We start from the raw sequence: 14668 nt of genomic DNA, 5'->3' as shown, positions 1-14668 counted from the left end.
AACCGTATGTTGGGGACTTGGTCACTCTAAGTTAACTCAGCAGTTATCCTATTTTACATTTTATTTTAGCGTCGCTAAGTTGACGCATATCTATTTTACTTAAATTTCAGGGTTATCCATCCATCCATGCTTATATACCACGATTATTAACAGTTCGCAAAATAACGATTACACCCTCGATACGCTGCCTATCGAACTTATCGGTCCTAGCTGAACCGAAGCGTCTGTCTTGAACACATATCCAAATATCCTAGAAGCGTCTGCATAACATTTGGGCTCTAAAATGGACTTAAATTACCATGTGGATTCGGCACTTAGCACTTTATTGGAAAACCATAAGTTCTTCAAGGAAATGGCAGAATGTAAGCAATGTGACACACCGAGACATCTTTAAAACACTCCCACCCACAGTCGTTTCTGATTTCAACGATGGCGGGGATATCCAGAAGTTGCTGGACCAGCAGGTGGAGATCGCCGAGGATCTCATCCGAATGAAGAGCAAGCACCAATTGCTCAACAAGGCTCTGAAGGATGCCAAAAACTCTTGCAACACCGTCGATAAGTTCGAGGAAGTCTGGAAGGAGCGCTCCGCAGCGGTGGAGCAAAAGCGCATCGATGTCAAGAACTCAGCCGAGTTCAAGAACTTCATGAAAGCGCTGGAATCGGCAGCTCCCCAGGAGGGTGCGGAAAGCAATGGTCAAGCGAATGGCCCCGCCCATGATGAGGACCTTATCATGGAAGCCACCGGCGCCGAGGTCTTCTCGCTCTACGATCCCTGGTCCAAGGCCCTGATAAAGAACCCCGTGCGTAACAAAATTTGCGGCCACGTCTACGACCGCGACTCGGTGATGCTGATCATTAAGGACAACATTGGCATTCGATGCCCGGTGCTCGGCTGTGCCAACAGGTCCTACATCCAGCCAGTGCACCTGGTCAAGGACCACGACCTACAGCAGAAGTTGCAACAGCGCATGTCCAACGCGATCGAGGATGAATCTTCCTCGGAGGACGAGGAACAGGCAGATCATTAATTACGCGCAACTACATCTTGTCGACTAATAAGCGAATAATAAGCGCCTTTAAACTTTAAGATTTAAATAAGACTTCAAGTCTTGTTAAGAATTAACTTTATAAATAAAAAAAAAACACTCATTTGGATTGATTGAAAAGAATTTTCGAATTTTATTATATATTTTTATACCCGTTACTCGTAGAGTAAAAGGCTATACTAGATTCGTTGAAAAGTATGTAACAGGCAGAAGGAAGCGCCATTAAACAAATTTTCAAAAATATATACATATATCAAGTATCTTTTTTAAGTGCTGAATAATAAGTAGGCGATGATTTCAACATTTTTCTTATGCAATACCATTTTTAAGTAGGCGATGATTTTAACTTTCTTCTTTTTTAATACTATTTTTGACATTTACACTCATTGTGCTCCAGAAACAACACCTATAGGATTTGCTCCTAACTTTTTCTTTTTTTTTTTTTTGTATATATCATGCGGAAAACCAAGTCCCAACAATAAAAACTGAATCAATGAGGTAGGCAGCAGTATCGCAATTTGAAGCACCTTTCGACGATGGAAAATATACCTGATCTAGGGCATGACGATGGATGGGGCGAGGGTCCGTCGCTAACAGGACAAGGTGCTGATAAACTCCTCGTTTTCCATGGAAATTCCTTTATTAATAGAATTTTCTTCTACAGTATATACAGACGTTGTTACGACGCGGTCTTGGGAGCTAGGAAGCCCAGGATAAATGGCATTATGCTGCGGATTCTGAGCTTTGTCAATCATATTCATTCTTATAACAAATTAATAAAAACCAATAATTCTGATTTAATTTTTTTCGTTTTCAAATTAATTTATTATATGTAGAACGTTGTTGATATTCACTTAAAAAACTAATTGGTAGGCAAACGATTCCAGCTTGTAAATCTAGTTTCATTAACTTTTTTGACTTTTGCGATGAGTCGAATGCTTGTGGCTGATTTTTTGATGTCAGTGAGGAAATATCGTGTTTTCTATACATTTTTAAATACTACTATCGAATGAAGACTTGGTGATATAAATTATTTGGGAGCTGCTTCGTTGCTTTTAATATATTGTTTTACGGTGACCATAACTCCGTTCATGTCCACAAATCGTGTGTGGGTTCCAGCTGCGATAAATCGCTTGGCAGGGGGCATATCCAGTCTTGGCGCCGCCAGAGCTTCGTTTATTTCCTTATCGCGGGCAAGTAGGTCCCTTGCACGACGCAAATCGTGCATCACAGCATGCTGAAATGGAACATCGAATGGTAATTGTCGCCATGTGTGTATTGTGTGTATATTGCACTCACATTTGAGACATCTTCACCCTGCAGTTTCAGGTATATGAAAAACAGTGTGCTGTTCAAGTATACCAGGTAACTATCCAATTTAATTTGATCATTTGTGTTCACTGTGCGTTCCGCCTGTAGAGCCAGTGCCTCCGTATCGGCTTCCAGGAGTTCGATGCTGCTGTAGAAGGTTTTCAGGATGCGTTGAATGCTTTCGTCCTCCTGCAGTCTTGTGTCCAGGTAAGCGTTGCAGGGCAGTCCATTGTCGACAGCTTGATTTTCTTCAGCCATGTTCTTAAAATGAAATTAAATTCATGCGCGCATATTTACATATGGTTTATGCTTACAGTGCGACCGTTGTCTGAACATAAAAAGAACAGATTCTATTAGAAGCATTCAAAAAGCGCCGCTTCCACTTCAACATTCTACATATGTACATATATGAACAAGAGATAATGCTATAGTCGAGTTCCCCGACTGTCAGATACCCGTTACTCAGCTAATGTGAATGCGAACGCGAAATTTTATAATTTTTCTTTATTAAACAATCAATTTTTCAATAGTGAGTTAAGCGATATGTCTGTTATTCAATAGTGGGTTATGCGATATGTCTGTTGTGCATGTTTGTTCATCTCTAAGACAAATGTTTTGGTAAACAAAAAGAACCAAATTAGACATGAGCTACATACAATTTGAAAGCGGCAGGGAGAAGGACAAGGCGCGCCAGGAGCTCCGTGAGGCCCGGCAGGTGATGCTGCAGCAGGCCAAGGAGCGGGCGGAGCTGCGTGGGCAGCGGGAGAGGCAGAAGGAGCTGCGCGGCGAAGCCGACTGGATGCTGCCCGCGGTGGCCAAGAAACTGGAGAAGCCCGCCAAAAAGTCAAAGAAGAAGGTTTCCAAGCACAAGTCCAGGTCCAAGTCCAAGTCATCGAAGAAGAAGAGCAGGAAGCATCGCAGCAGCAGCAGTAGCAGCGAAAGTTCCACTTCATCTTCCTCCTCGTCCAGTAAGGATGAAAAGGAACGCAAGCGACGCAAGAAGAAGTCCAAGAAGAGCCGTAAGGAAAGTGCCAGCGAGGACGAGTGGGTGGAGGCTGCTCCGCCTCCCGCGGCGGACAATGTCACTAAGAAGGAGCCTCCTCAGCGGGACGACTGGATGACCAGCGAGGCTCTTCTTCTGAAAACGTTCTCTAGAGAACGCAAGGAGCCAGCGAAGCCCAACGAGAAGGCCCAACAAATTGATGCCTACGATCCGGCCAAGAGTGTCCGTGAGCTCAATCCTTACTGGAAGAGCAATGGCACGGGTCTGCCTGGTTTCCAGAAGCCACAGGACGATGATGAACGGCAGGACAAGCCGCATCCCAGCAGCTCCGCACAGGGATCCTCGCGCGGTTGGCGAAAACCAAAGGCTCCCAGTCTGCCCAGAAGAAGCAGATCCCGCTCCAAAAGTGCCACATCTCCATCATCTGATGAGGAGATGGAGGAGCAGGAGGCGGTGCAGCAGACCAAGTCCACACCCTCCTGCCTCACAGACGAACAGATCAATGAACTGGCCGGCAAGGTCATCAAGGCAGAGCTCAAAGGAAAGAAAGAACTGGCGGCGGAACTCAATAAGCAATTGGGTGCGGCACGTAAGGAGCGAGCAGAATTCATTGCCTCCGGCCAGTCACTGCAGAAGGCAAATACTAGGCCAGCCAAGTCCAAGGCCTCGGCCGAGCATGTGCTGCTCACCAAGGTGGACCAGAGCGGCAACGTGCGTCCGCTGGTGCAGTCCGGCGATCCGAACGAACCGTACGGTGGCAGGAGGGGACAAAAACGCGGCAGCAAGAAAGTGGACACCCACGTGGATGGCCAGCGTGTAAGATACTTTGCCGATGATGACCGCTACGATATTAAGCAAATGGTAAGCTCAACTTTCAAAAGCAAATACTAAATAGTAACCTATTTTAACCTCCAGTTCGAGCGGGAGAAGCACGCCACAGCCGCAGAAGCCAACCTGCAGTATGCCGACATTGTGTCCAAGCACAAGAATCCCAACGATGACCTGGAAGACATATTCGCTGACAAGGTGCGCAAGCAGATCTCAGCCGGCGATGCTGAAAAGCGGGAGATGCAGAGCGCCATTAGGGAGCACGAGAAACTGGTGGCCACGCTGGACAACTGCGAGCGGTGCTTTGACTCCGCCAAGTTGGACAAACAGCTGCTCGTTTCCCTGGGCGATAAGATCTACCTCAGTTTGCCGTGGTACATGGGCCTCCAGAGTGGTCACTGCATTCTGACGACCCTGCAGCATGCGCCCTGCTGTACGCAACTAGACGAAGATGCCTGGGAGGAGATGAGCAACTTCCGTAAGGCACTCACCCGCATGTTCGCTGCACGGCGTCAGGATGTCATTTTCTACGAGATTGCCAACAAGCTGCACCGTCGGCCGCATCTCAGCGTGCACTGCATCCCCATTCCCGCCAGCCAAGGGGAGATGGCGCCCTTCTACTTCAAGAAGGCCATCGAGGAGTCGGAGCAGGAGTGGTGCATAAACAAGCAGCTGGTCTCGCTGCGTCAGAAGTCCCTGCGGGCGGCCATTCCCAAGGGCCTGCCCTACGTGTGGGTTCATTTCGGCATGGACTCGGGCTTCGCGCACGTCATCGAGGACGAGGATCGATTTCCGGCCAACTTTGCCCAGGTTCGTTGGCATTGCTCGCTCTTATTTGACTCAAATGTATGCTGATTGCACTTTATACTTTCAGGAAATACTCGGGGGAATGCTGGAGCTCAATCCGAATGCTTGGCGAAAGCCACGAAAGGAGGCAAACCCCATCGGAAAGGTCAAATCCTTCGCTGAAAACTGGAAGAAATTTGATTGTACACAGAACTAGATAGATGCATTGTACAAAGCAGATATCCTAAGATCATTTAAAGTTAAAAAAATGTAATATTTATTTTTATACATTATAAAAACCGTTTCAATTGCATTTATTTTATCGAGGGTGAATCTTCCTCGGAGGACGAGGAACAGGCAGATCATTAATTACGCGCAACTACATCTTGTCGACTAATAAGCGAATAATAAGCGCCTTTAAACTTTAAGATTTAAATAAGACTTCAAGTCTTGTTAAGAATTAACTTTATAAATAAAAAAAAAAACACTCATTTGGATTGATTGAAAAGAATTTTCGAATTTTATTATATATTTTTATACCCCTTACTCGTAGAGTAAAAGGCTATCCTAGATTCGTTGAAAAGTATGTAACAGGCAGAAGGAAGCGCCATTAAACAAATTTTCAAAAATATATACATATATCAAGTATCTTTTTTAAGTGCTGAATAATAAGTAGGCGATGATTTCAACATTTTTCTTATGCAATACCATTTTTAAGTAGGCGATGATTTTAACTTTCTTCTTTTTTAATACTATTTTTGACATTTACACTCATTGTGCTCCAGAAACAACACCTATAGGATTTGCTCCTAACTTTTTCTTTTTTTTTTTTTGTATATATCATGCGGAAAACCAAGTCCCAACAATAAAAACTGAATCAATGAGGTAGGCAGCAGTATCGCAATTTGAAGCACCTTTCGACGATGGAAAATATACCTGATCTAGGGCATGACGATGGATGGGGCGAGGGTCCGTCGCTAACAGGACAAGGTGCTGATAAACTCCTCGTTTTCCATGGAAATTCCTTTATTAATAGAATTTTCTTCTACAGTATATACAGACGTTGTTACGACGCGGTCTTGGGAGCTAGGAAGCCCAGGATAAATGGCATTATGCTGCGGATTCTGAGCTTTGTCAATCATATTCATTCTTATAACAAATTAATAAAAACCAATAATTCTGATTTAATTTTTTTCGTTTTCAGATTAATTTATTATATGTAGAACGTTGTTGATACATTATTAATACATTATAAAAACCGTTTCAATTGCATTTATTCTATAAAAATAAACCAATTTCAAATTTTGAATCGTCGATAACACTAATCGATTAGTATTTTTCCCTATCAGTATTGCGCAACACTGGTAAACAGCTGATTGAAATATATAAATATTTAGCAATTTGTTTTCGTGCCTGCTAACGAATTTCGCTTCCATTTATTGCAATAAAAAAATATATAATACAAATAAAGGCATAGTGGTCCAGTAACGGATTGCACATATCATGCTGCAACGCAGAGAAAAGAGAGCTCCCCCTTCCAATTTGAGAACAGTTGTTTCCAACTGGGAAGTTGCCTAGAAAAATTCATCAACAATTCATCAAAATTTCATTACTCTGATGGAGAAACAGTTCAGTTCTGAGTGAAAACTGCAACGACACTGCAACTGGATGTAATCACGACCAGCAGAAGGAGGTAAAGCTATCTGAGGAGTGACAGCACCCAATGCACCAGTAGCATTCAAACCGAAGAATTCCCCGATTGTGACCACTGCCATGTCCGTGTCCCAGGAGAATTACACCCAGCGGGAGCTGTGATGGAGCGCTAGGTTCTGGCCAGGATGTGGCCAGCCGCCCTGACACGCCTGCTGAGACGCCGGATTGTGTACATCGTGCTGGTGGTACTGCTGCTCATCTACGGATTCGGACACATTTTCGATCGGGTGAGTGCAGGTGCTCCAGCTGGCAGTTCCTAGCTCCTGGATCTGAATCTAATGAGAAGCATTAACTGGACCTTCACTACATGATGCAACCCGTTGGCTAATTGAGTTACTTTTGTATGCGCAGGACTCATTTTCCGGCCTGCACTATGACGAGTATATGGTGCAGCGCACCCGACCGCTCCTGTGGACGCAGCAGCTCCTGGCGCCGGAGGAGCAGCTCAATCGCACGCGCGGCGATCCGGAGGCACACTGCCGCAACTCTGTCCAGGGCCGCCAATGGCTGGCGGACGAGCGAGGATTCGTGTGCCGACGCGAGGAGGTGCTAACCAACGGCTGCTGCAACCTGGAGCTGCCCGGCATTGGATACTACAGCTGCCGCACGTGCAATACCAGCACCCACTGTTGCGGTGTTTACGAGTATTGCGTCTCCTGCTGCCTGCACCCCGGACAACAGCCACTGCTGGAGCGCGTCCTGCAGGCGCCCAACACGCCCAAGTACATCTTCGCCAGCGTGACGGACCACTTCGAGCTGTGCCTGGTCAAGTGCCGCACGAACTCGCACTCCGTGGAGCACGAGAACAAGTACCGCGATCCAGCGGCCAAGCATTGCTTTGGTCTAACCGAGGCGCACGAATCCCAGCGTGATGTGGCGCCCTAGGGAGCCAGTCGCAGCTGACCACTGCGTCCACCTTCCACTGTCCATCGTCCAGTGCGATGACTCTGCCTTGTGTACAACGTTTTCGGCCGCCACACATAGACGTTCAACGGATGAGCTTTACCTCGAACTGGAAATGAGAAAGTTTTAAGTCATCAGCTGGTTCGTTGGCAATATTTCTACTAAGTCAGGGATCGCTTTAGGCTAGAAGTAATACGTTTTCTCTCTTATTAACTGCTTAATTATCGTGAAAAGTTCATTAATAACAACTATAGAAGATAATCGAACACACTGTTTTAAACTAAATCGAATTTAGTTTGTATCTTTAGCCAACTTAGATAGCTCTCTTTTATGTTTAATGCTTTAATTTCATTTTATAACGCAATATAAGCTATAGAAATGTGCAATTTTCGTATTTTAGCGTAGGTATAATACAATTGATTATCAATGTTTAATTGTGTAAATAAATAAGCAAGGAATAGAGTGGTCAACTTTAATTTATTTATATATTCATTTGATCAAATGAACTAACTATTTAAAACAAATGCGTGTGCTTCTTATTGAAACAAGTAAAATTTATTTATGGATTAACTTTCTGAAGTTTCTTTAATACCGGAATATTTCATAAATCCTTGGATAGGTACTCCGAATTTAGTTACGTGGAAACTGTGAACGGCTCCTGGTGCACAACCTGACCCTCGATGCCGTAAAAGATGGTGCCATCCTGGACATATCCCCACGCCATGCGACGCGACGTGAAACTGATGCCCAGGTCACCGGAGTGGCCAACCACGATGGCGCCACCAGTGCCACCCAGCCGTTTGGTCATCTCGCGGCACTCCTTGTCGGCGGCGGCCTGGGCGGACAGTCCCTGGTACTCCATGGCGGCCAAAATGCGCTGGGCCAGATTGTAACGCATAAGGGTCTCGCCATGTCCGGTGGTGGAGACGCCTCCACGGCAGTTATCCGCATAGGTGCCGCTGCCCAGAATGGGTGTGTCCCCAATGCGACCCGGCCACTTGCCGGTGATGCCGCCGGTGGAGGTGCCTACCACAATTTGGCCCGATGCGTCCATGGCCACTGCACCGACTGTTTCGCCACTGGGATCCGTTTTCGGCACCGGCTTGTCCTCGGCCAGTTCCGTGCGGGCAAAGAAGGGATCCTTGCCCTGGGCCATCTGATCCTGGAATTCCTTCAGCGTGAAGCGAGCGCCCTCGGTGACCAGTGCTCCCGGCTGCAGTCGCTCGCTGCCCGTGGCCAGTGCCAGCTCCTGGGCCGCTGCGCCGCCAAGGAAGGTGTGCCGCTGCTTCTCCATCAGGCGACGCGCCACTGTAATCGGGTGCATCACATCCTGCAGCAGGGTTATGCAGCCAGCTCGCAAGTCGCGACCCTCCATCAAACTGGCCTCCATCTCCACCTGGCCACTGGTGTTCAGGCAGGAGCCGTAGCCGGCGTTAAAGTTCTCGTCCAGCTCCATGCTGCGCACCGCAGCCTCCACGGCATCCAGGGCACTGCCTGCGCCGCTGCCATTGTCCGGACTCAGTAGCCCCCAGGCGGAGCGCAGGGCCTGCTTAATGCCCGCGAACTTGCCCGCTATCCTGGAGTCCGATATATCACCGGCTCCACCGTGGATGAGCAGAACTGGGCGTGGCATTTCGAAGATATTCGCCGTCAGCTACGGAGATTTTATGGAGATGTGGCAGGCAGCTCGAGCAGCTGATATCTGGTGCTCCGATTGCTGGGGAATTGTTTTATACTCTCTTTGTCTTTATGGCTCTGGCTCCTTTGTTGGCGGAGACAATGCCCTGCTCAAGGAGTCCATTAGCAACTGAAGTTATTTTAAATACACTTTTGATTTATTTTCCAAAGGCAAGGTAAGTGATAATAAAATGTGTATTAGATTTGTATAAAATTGCTTTAAATATTATATTTTATTGATTGATTAAATTTTATTTTAATGGTTAGGGTATATAAATGGTCAGTTCTTTATTTGAAAAATATGACAATTATGGAAATAGCTTTCGTGGGTTTGTGGTCTTTCTTATCTGAAATATGCATTTCAATATGGTTTAGTATCTATATAATATATAGTTTATTTATAAGGAAATCTTACAAGCCAAGAAACCACAAAAAATTTAAATGTTTAATATGGTATAGTATTTTTCACACTTGTATCAACAGTGTGCATCTCAAAAGAGGTAAGGGTATTCGCGCTTCGACTTTAATGAATTATGTGGCTGTCTGCCCCTTGGTTTTTGTTTTTTTTTCTCTCACATGCATTGTGTGATAAGGCGACTAATCAGGTTGTTCGTGCCGTTTAAATATTATTATTCATATTATAATGGGCGTGTGAACCAGCAGATAGATAAGGTTCTGTATGGGTAGAGGTGCAGATACATATGTATCTTGTTGTGGCATCCGACTCTTACGAATCTCTTTGCAAAACAGGCTTAACTTGTTGGCAATTTTTATGGAAAGGCTCGAGGAATGGAAAAACAAATATTACTCTGCTCAAATACGCACTCTTCAGCTGTTTTAATCAATCGTTTTTGATCGAAATTCTCATGGAGCTTACAATCAATCAATTATCCGAATACAGTAATTCCCCAACAGATGTGTTGGTTCTTTCTAAAAATACCACTATTTTCCACACCATTCAATGGTGAATGGTTAATTTCGTGGCCAATGGCCATGTCATATTCATCACCATCGCCATCCATTCCCATTCCCAGTGACATGTTAAAGTTCAATGGTCTTTGCCCGCCGCACGCGTCACTTCACCAGCGCACCACAGTCAAGCACGCACTTGGAGTGCACCACCCTGAGGGGCATGACACCACCCAACCACCATACCACCCACCATTCACCCTGCACCACCAAGCCACTATGGAAAATTTGACCACTTTTTTTGGCCAAATATATTTCTAGTTCTTATTTCTGCAGAACTAAACATTGGTAAATTATAAAAGCATTTAATATTTAATATTATCTTAATCGACCGACTTTTTTTGGCCAAAAAAGGGCTAAATTTCCCATAGTGCAACCAACCACCACCCATGGCCGCAATCATGATGAAGCAATTAAAGCAAAACGTTTAATCAAAACACTCGACGGCAGTTGTGGCGGCGCCATCTACATTCCACCACTGGTGGTGACGCTGGTGGCGCCCTCTGTTGGTGGTGTCACAAGCAACAAAAGATCAATTTACTAGATGTTTTCTAACTTAAATTAGATATTGTGCGTGTTTAGATTGCTTGCTTTAAATTAATAAAATTTTATATTACTAATTTATTACTATATGCTTAAATTAATATCATATCATATACATATTTCTCATATTTTATAGCAGAGGAGTGCTGGTGTGGATTTAAAAGCACTGCTCGATTGTTTGAGCAACTTGATCTTGGTGGTGGTGGGTGGGGTTCCCGTGAACTGGTTTATATGGCCGGGGATTCCCGCGCCAGTACATCGGAATATTCGGTGCACACTCGAGTGCATAATAAAATTTTATGGCATCGAACCGTGAGCATGGCTTTGCTTGAACTCTGACCCCCTCTACTCGTTATAATTTCTCGCATTTCTCTGGGGGGTCTGAATGAAGCAATTTTGGCCATCCTCTCCAGCCATTTACCCCGCTGCCATTTGTTTTTTTTTTTTCTTTGCCGCTGCCAATTTTCCAGCGAAAAGCCCCCGCCCCAATCGTTTGGGGATCAAACGTAAATTTCACTTTGTGCAGCGGCGAGGAGCTCGCAAAAAAGGCCAAAGGAACAGCTGTAGTAACAATAGACGCGCTGAAATGGGCGTTGGACTTTGGAAAGGATGGTGGGGTTGGTTGGGTTGTTTGGAATTTATAAATCAAAATGTCAGAAATTGTTAACGATTCGAGCAGCGATGGGTTGTGTGTCAGTCGTCGTCCTCACATGACCCCATCAGCGCAATCATAGTCATTATCAACGCCATTATTGCCCCCAATGAACTCTTCTCGTCCAGCGGGCTGCGCTAAAATTGGCCAAAGGATAAGGGAAAGGATCCGGGGTAATAGTTGACGTACCTTCTGGCCTTAGCGATCTAATTGGGTGTGAAATGCTCATAACAGAAAGGTTGCATATATGGATAGGGATGGGGATATGGATGGGAATGTGGATGGAGTGCCACTTGGCATCATTACCGGATTAAGCTTAAATGTCGAGCAGATACTTCAATCCTCTTCAATGAATTTTTACAACTGCATGCGGAAATTTCATTTAATATTCGAAAATTAAAATTAATACAAGTGTGGCGAATGCCACAATTAAATTGGCTTTTCGCTGAAGCAAACCCCTCGAATTAACGCATTTTATTGTTCACAACAAAATATGCCGCGCCACAATTTTTTGGAAAAAATATTTTTTAGGAACAGGATAACTACACATTTCCTGCGCAAGTCGCAGCTGAAAAGTATGCTACGATAATAATTGCGTTGGCATTGAAGCATGAGCCTGATGTGATGACATTGTCTGATTGGAGAATCCACATCCAAAGCACGACCATCCCGTAGATAACCAAAGTGACGTCAGGGATCAAGGTCGCAACACCTGAGATCCACCTGTCGATTCCCTGAGGGCAAGGAAATCGGAAATCGCAACCGGAGTGACATTGACAATGGCGACAAAGACGCCAGAGAGACTCTTTTGTTGCGGCTTACGGCTGCCATTCAATGGGCTCCATTTCCATCCACTTAACCCACCCACCCACCAACAACCACCTTCCGAGTCAGCACCACCATCCATCCAGTGGGAAAGCGGATAATTTGCTGTCTCTGGCATTTCCCGAGGAACCAAGCTGCTGAAAACACCTTCTCGGCTCAAGTCATTTTCCAATTAAGACCGTTTTTCAAACGAACTGGTTTATTATAGACTGTTAAAAATTTGACTAAAATCTAGAAAACATATTTACATCTATAGCTCTATAAATTTAATAACAATTTATTATAAATAGAATTGATAAAGCCAAAAAATTAGAATTGGTTATGCATACAGGTTTAAAAACTAACCTTATTCGCTTAAATTGGGTCGCTGTTTTATTTAGAATTTAAGATATTAAGATACCAATATTCACATGTTTCATCGAACAGTTGCCACTTATTTCTCGCAGTGCCGCACTTCCTAACTTCCCCAATTAAACTCTTGATTGTGTGGCAAAATTTCGCTCGGTCTTGATTCCTAATGGATTCAGAACGAATGGATTGTAATCCACGTTGCCGTATCGGTTACACTTGGACACTTGGCAAGGTCGTTGTCCTGCGTCCTTTGAACATCCTGGCTGGCAAATTAAATTGTCAGCTCCCTTTTGGCCATCTATTTCGCATTGTTTTTCCCGTCCGAACGACACCCCCTCCGCCCATAGTAGATTTCAACTTGACTTTGATTTCACGTCTTTCGGTCTTTTCGGTTCGAGGCGGCCACTTGAAAATTAATTTAGAACAAACCGCAGGCGATCGACAGCTCAGCACAGTGGATATTATCTGTTTATCCAGTGCCAGATAATTGAATTTATTGACGTCTCATTCCCAAGTTTGTTTCGGCCAAATTGCGTGTTATAACTTAATTTCCTTGCACCATTGGCAACTCGCAACTTGTCCATTCAGCGACTGCAGCAATTTGAATATATCTATATAGTACTATATACATTCTATTTGGCCCACTTTTATCGATTGTTGGGAATTGACCTCATCTATGCGGTTATTGTTTGCCTGGACTTGGCTGATAACAATTAAAGCTGGCCTACACTTAAAAAACAAAGAGCTAGCTATTTTTGATATGTAATAAATAATATTACTTATAAGTAGATAAAGTACCATTTAATTGTGATATTTTAATTTTTGCCCATTTTTCATGAATATATCTATTACAAATATATGGAGTGCAGTGTAATTGGAACATAATGGGAAATGATAAAGTTTTCCCTCGCCTTGGAAACTTTTGTGCTGGAATCTGCTGCCAATAGATAGCTTCCTTAATTCTATTCAATCTACCACGACTAACTGATTCAATTTCAATATACTTTGGGCTGGTTTTGGCTTGAGTATTTGGTTAATAAAGTGCGTTGCTGTGTCCTTGATGTATTTAAACCTTTAACAATGTGCACAAAGTATATATACATACATATATAAAATTCAAAAGAGTGAATATTCAATAGCGATGCAAGGGGTAAATGAACAATTTTCGCAACAACAGAAAGTTTTTCTTGGACTCGAGTTTTGTGTGCTGTTTCCATTTCCCCGGGGAAATCCCCCTTGCAGGGGGTAACAAATAACTTTTGCAATTGCGATTAATATACGTGTTACTTTGCCCGCTGGATGTCCTTTTTTATCCTTTTTTTTTGGTTTTTCCCCTTGTTATTGCAGTTTGCCCTGTTTTGCCTTCTGTTTTGGGCTTCATTATGGCAATGAATAAATATGAAGCAGCAAATGACAAGCAACAGAGGGGGTGGGAGTGTGTGAGTGTCCTGCTGGGTGGGTGGTTGTGGGTGGTGCGGTGGGTGGCAAGGAACTCTCTCTGCGGCTGTTTACATGGTTTTACCGCCAGCAAAGACAGCGGCAACTGAGGAACAAAGTTGATGAAACTCCCCAAAAAGGGGCGGCGGTATGTGGCGCCAAGGGGGCGGCGAAGTGATATAGTATTTTGCGACGCAGAATGGCCTGACTCCTACGTGTCCAGTTGCTGTGTCCACTGCAACTCATGCGGTTCATGCAACACAGTATTCAAAGTTACAACACTCTTCGCCTTTCAAAAATCAATGCCACACATTTTCAGAGGGCAGTTTAATTCAATTGCGATTGCAAGTCTATTTTGACACATATGTATATGTTTTTAAATATTTATTTTAAATATTTATTTAAGTATTAGGAAAGGTTTTAAGCTAAAATTGATTACAATGCCATTTTAGATGAGCTATTTTAGTTATTTCCGCCGCATAAACGCCGCATTTTTGCGAAAACTTTCGCACAGGACCAACCGTCGGCGAAAAGTAAAAACCAACAGGAGCAACATTGGACAAAGGACATCAAACACTTGGCTTTTTATGTGCTATGTGTTGCCTTGGTGGAAATTTGATT

General features: G+C 44.2%; 5 protein-coding genes across 6 annotated transcripts; 3 read left to right on the top strand and 2 right to left on the bottom strand.

Moving 5' to 3' along the window:
• The first annotated feature begins 65 nt into the window (after positions 1 to 65).
• Positions 66 to 5451, top strand: LOC116802021 (E3 SUMO-protein ligase NSE2). Of its 2 annotated transcripts, XM_032724875.1 has the most exons (3): positions 66 to 362; positions 412 to 1023; positions 5339 to 5451. In XM_032724875.1, the coding sequence occupies exons 1-3, from the start codon at positions 284 to 286 to the stop codon at positions 5344 to 5346; spliced, it is 699 nt and encodes a 232-aa protein (XP_032580766.1). In that variant the 5' UTR covers positions 66 to 283; the 3' UTR covers positions 5347 to 5451. The 2 variants fall into 2 exon arrangements, with proteins under 2 accessions (XP_032580766.1, XP_032580765.1); XM_032724874.1 differs by lacking the exon at positions 5339 to 5451 and having other exon boundaries at positions 412 to 1172.
• LOC6621043 lies at positions 1840 to 2799 on the bottom strand. Its single transcript, XM_032724876.1, has 3 exons — positions 2675 to 2799; positions 2349 to 2621; positions 1840 to 2286 (listed from the first exon to the last, which is right to left on the bottom strand). The coding sequence occupies exons 2-3, from the start codon at positions 2616 to 2618 to the stop codon at positions 2080 to 2082; spliced, it is 477 nt and encodes a 158-aa protein (XP_032580767.1). The 5' UTR covers positions 2619 to 2621; positions 2675 to 2799; the 3' UTR covers positions 1840 to 2079.
• On the top strand, positions 2955 to 5279 carry LOC6621044 (CWF19-like protein 2 homolog). Its single transcript, XM_002045198.2, has 3 exons — positions 2955 to 4224; positions 4279 to 5001; positions 5066 to 5279. The coding sequence occupies exons 1-3, from the start codon at positions 3004 to 3006 to the stop codon at positions 5192 to 5194; spliced, it is 2073 nt and encodes a 690-aa protein (XP_002045234.2). The 5' UTR covers positions 2955 to 3003; the 3' UTR covers positions 5195 to 5279.
• An 893-nt stretch (positions 5452 to 6344) lies between the features above and the next one.
• LOC6619932 (UPF0454 protein C12orf49 homolog) lies at positions 6345 to 8163 on the top strand. Its single transcript, XM_032725575.1, has 2 exons — positions 6345 to 6917; positions 7042 to 8163. The coding sequence occupies exons 1-2, from the start codon at positions 6816 to 6818 to the stop codon at positions 7573 to 7575; spliced, it is 636 nt and encodes a 211-aa protein (XP_032581466.1). The 5' UTR covers positions 6345 to 6815; the 3' UTR covers positions 7576 to 8163.
• Positions 8052 to 9317, bottom strand: LOC116802168 (probable isoaspartyl peptidase/L-asparaginase CG7860). Its single transcript, XM_032725574.1, has one exon. It carries the CDS (start codon positions 9224 to 9226, stop codon positions 8228 to 8230), a length of 999 nt encoding a protein of 332 aa, XP_032581465.1. The 5' UTR covers positions 9227 to 9317; the 3' UTR covers positions 8052 to 8227.
• Between the last annotated feature and the right edge of the window lie 5351 nt (positions 9318 to 14668).

The sequence above is a fragment of the Drosophila sechellia genome, chromosome X, assembly GCF_004382195.2.
Source record: "Drosophila sechellia strain sech25 chromosome X, ASM438219v1, whole genome shotgun sequence".
Taxonomy (NCBI): Eukaryota; Metazoa; Arthropoda; class Insecta; order Diptera; family Drosophilidae; genus Drosophila; species Drosophila sechellia.
This window is presented reverse-complemented; position numbering and strand designations above follow the sequence as displayed.

Bases quoted from the DNA above. Each gene is read 5' to 3' on its own strand.
- LOC116802021 (XM_032724875.1), top strand. From the start codon at position 284: ATGGACTTAAATTACCATGTGGATTCGGCACTTAGCACTTTATTGGAA. The intron at 363-411 runs GTAAGCAATGTG...TCCCACCCACAG, and splicing joins CTTCAAGGAAATGGCAGAAT to TCGTTTCTGATTTCAACGAT.
- LOC6621043 (XM_032724876.1), bottom strand. From the start codon at position 2,618: ATGGCTGAAGAAAATCAAGCTGTCGACAATGGACTGCCCTGCAACGCT. The intron at 2,287-2,348 runs GTGAGTGCAATA...GTTCCATTTCAG, and splicing joins AGGGTGAAGATGTCTCAAAT to CATGCTGTGATGCACGATTT.
- LOC6621044 (XM_002045198.2), top strand. From the start codon at position 3,004: ATGAGCTACATACAATTTGAAAGCGGCAGGGAGAAGGACAAGGCGCGC. The intron at 4,225-4,278 runs GTAAGCTCAACT...TTTAACCTCCAG, and splicing joins GCTACGATATTAAGCAAATG to TTCGAGCGGGAGAAGCACGC. The intron at 5,002-5,065 runs GTTCGTTGGCAT...TTATACTTTCAG, and splicing joins TTCCGGCCAACTTTGCCCAG to GAAATACTCGGGGGAATGCT.
- LOC6619932 (XM_032725575.1), top strand. From the start codon at position 6,816: ATGTGGCCAGCCGCCCTGACACGCCTGCTGAGACGCCGGATTGTGTAC. The intron at 6,918-7,041 runs GTGAGTGCAGGT...TTGTATGCGCAG, and splicing joins TCGGACACATTTTCGATCGG to GACTCATTTTCCGGCCTGCA.
- LOC116802168 (XM_032725574.1), bottom strand. From the start codon at position 9,226: ATGCCACGCCCAGTTCTGCTCATCCACGGTGGAGCCGGTGATATATCG.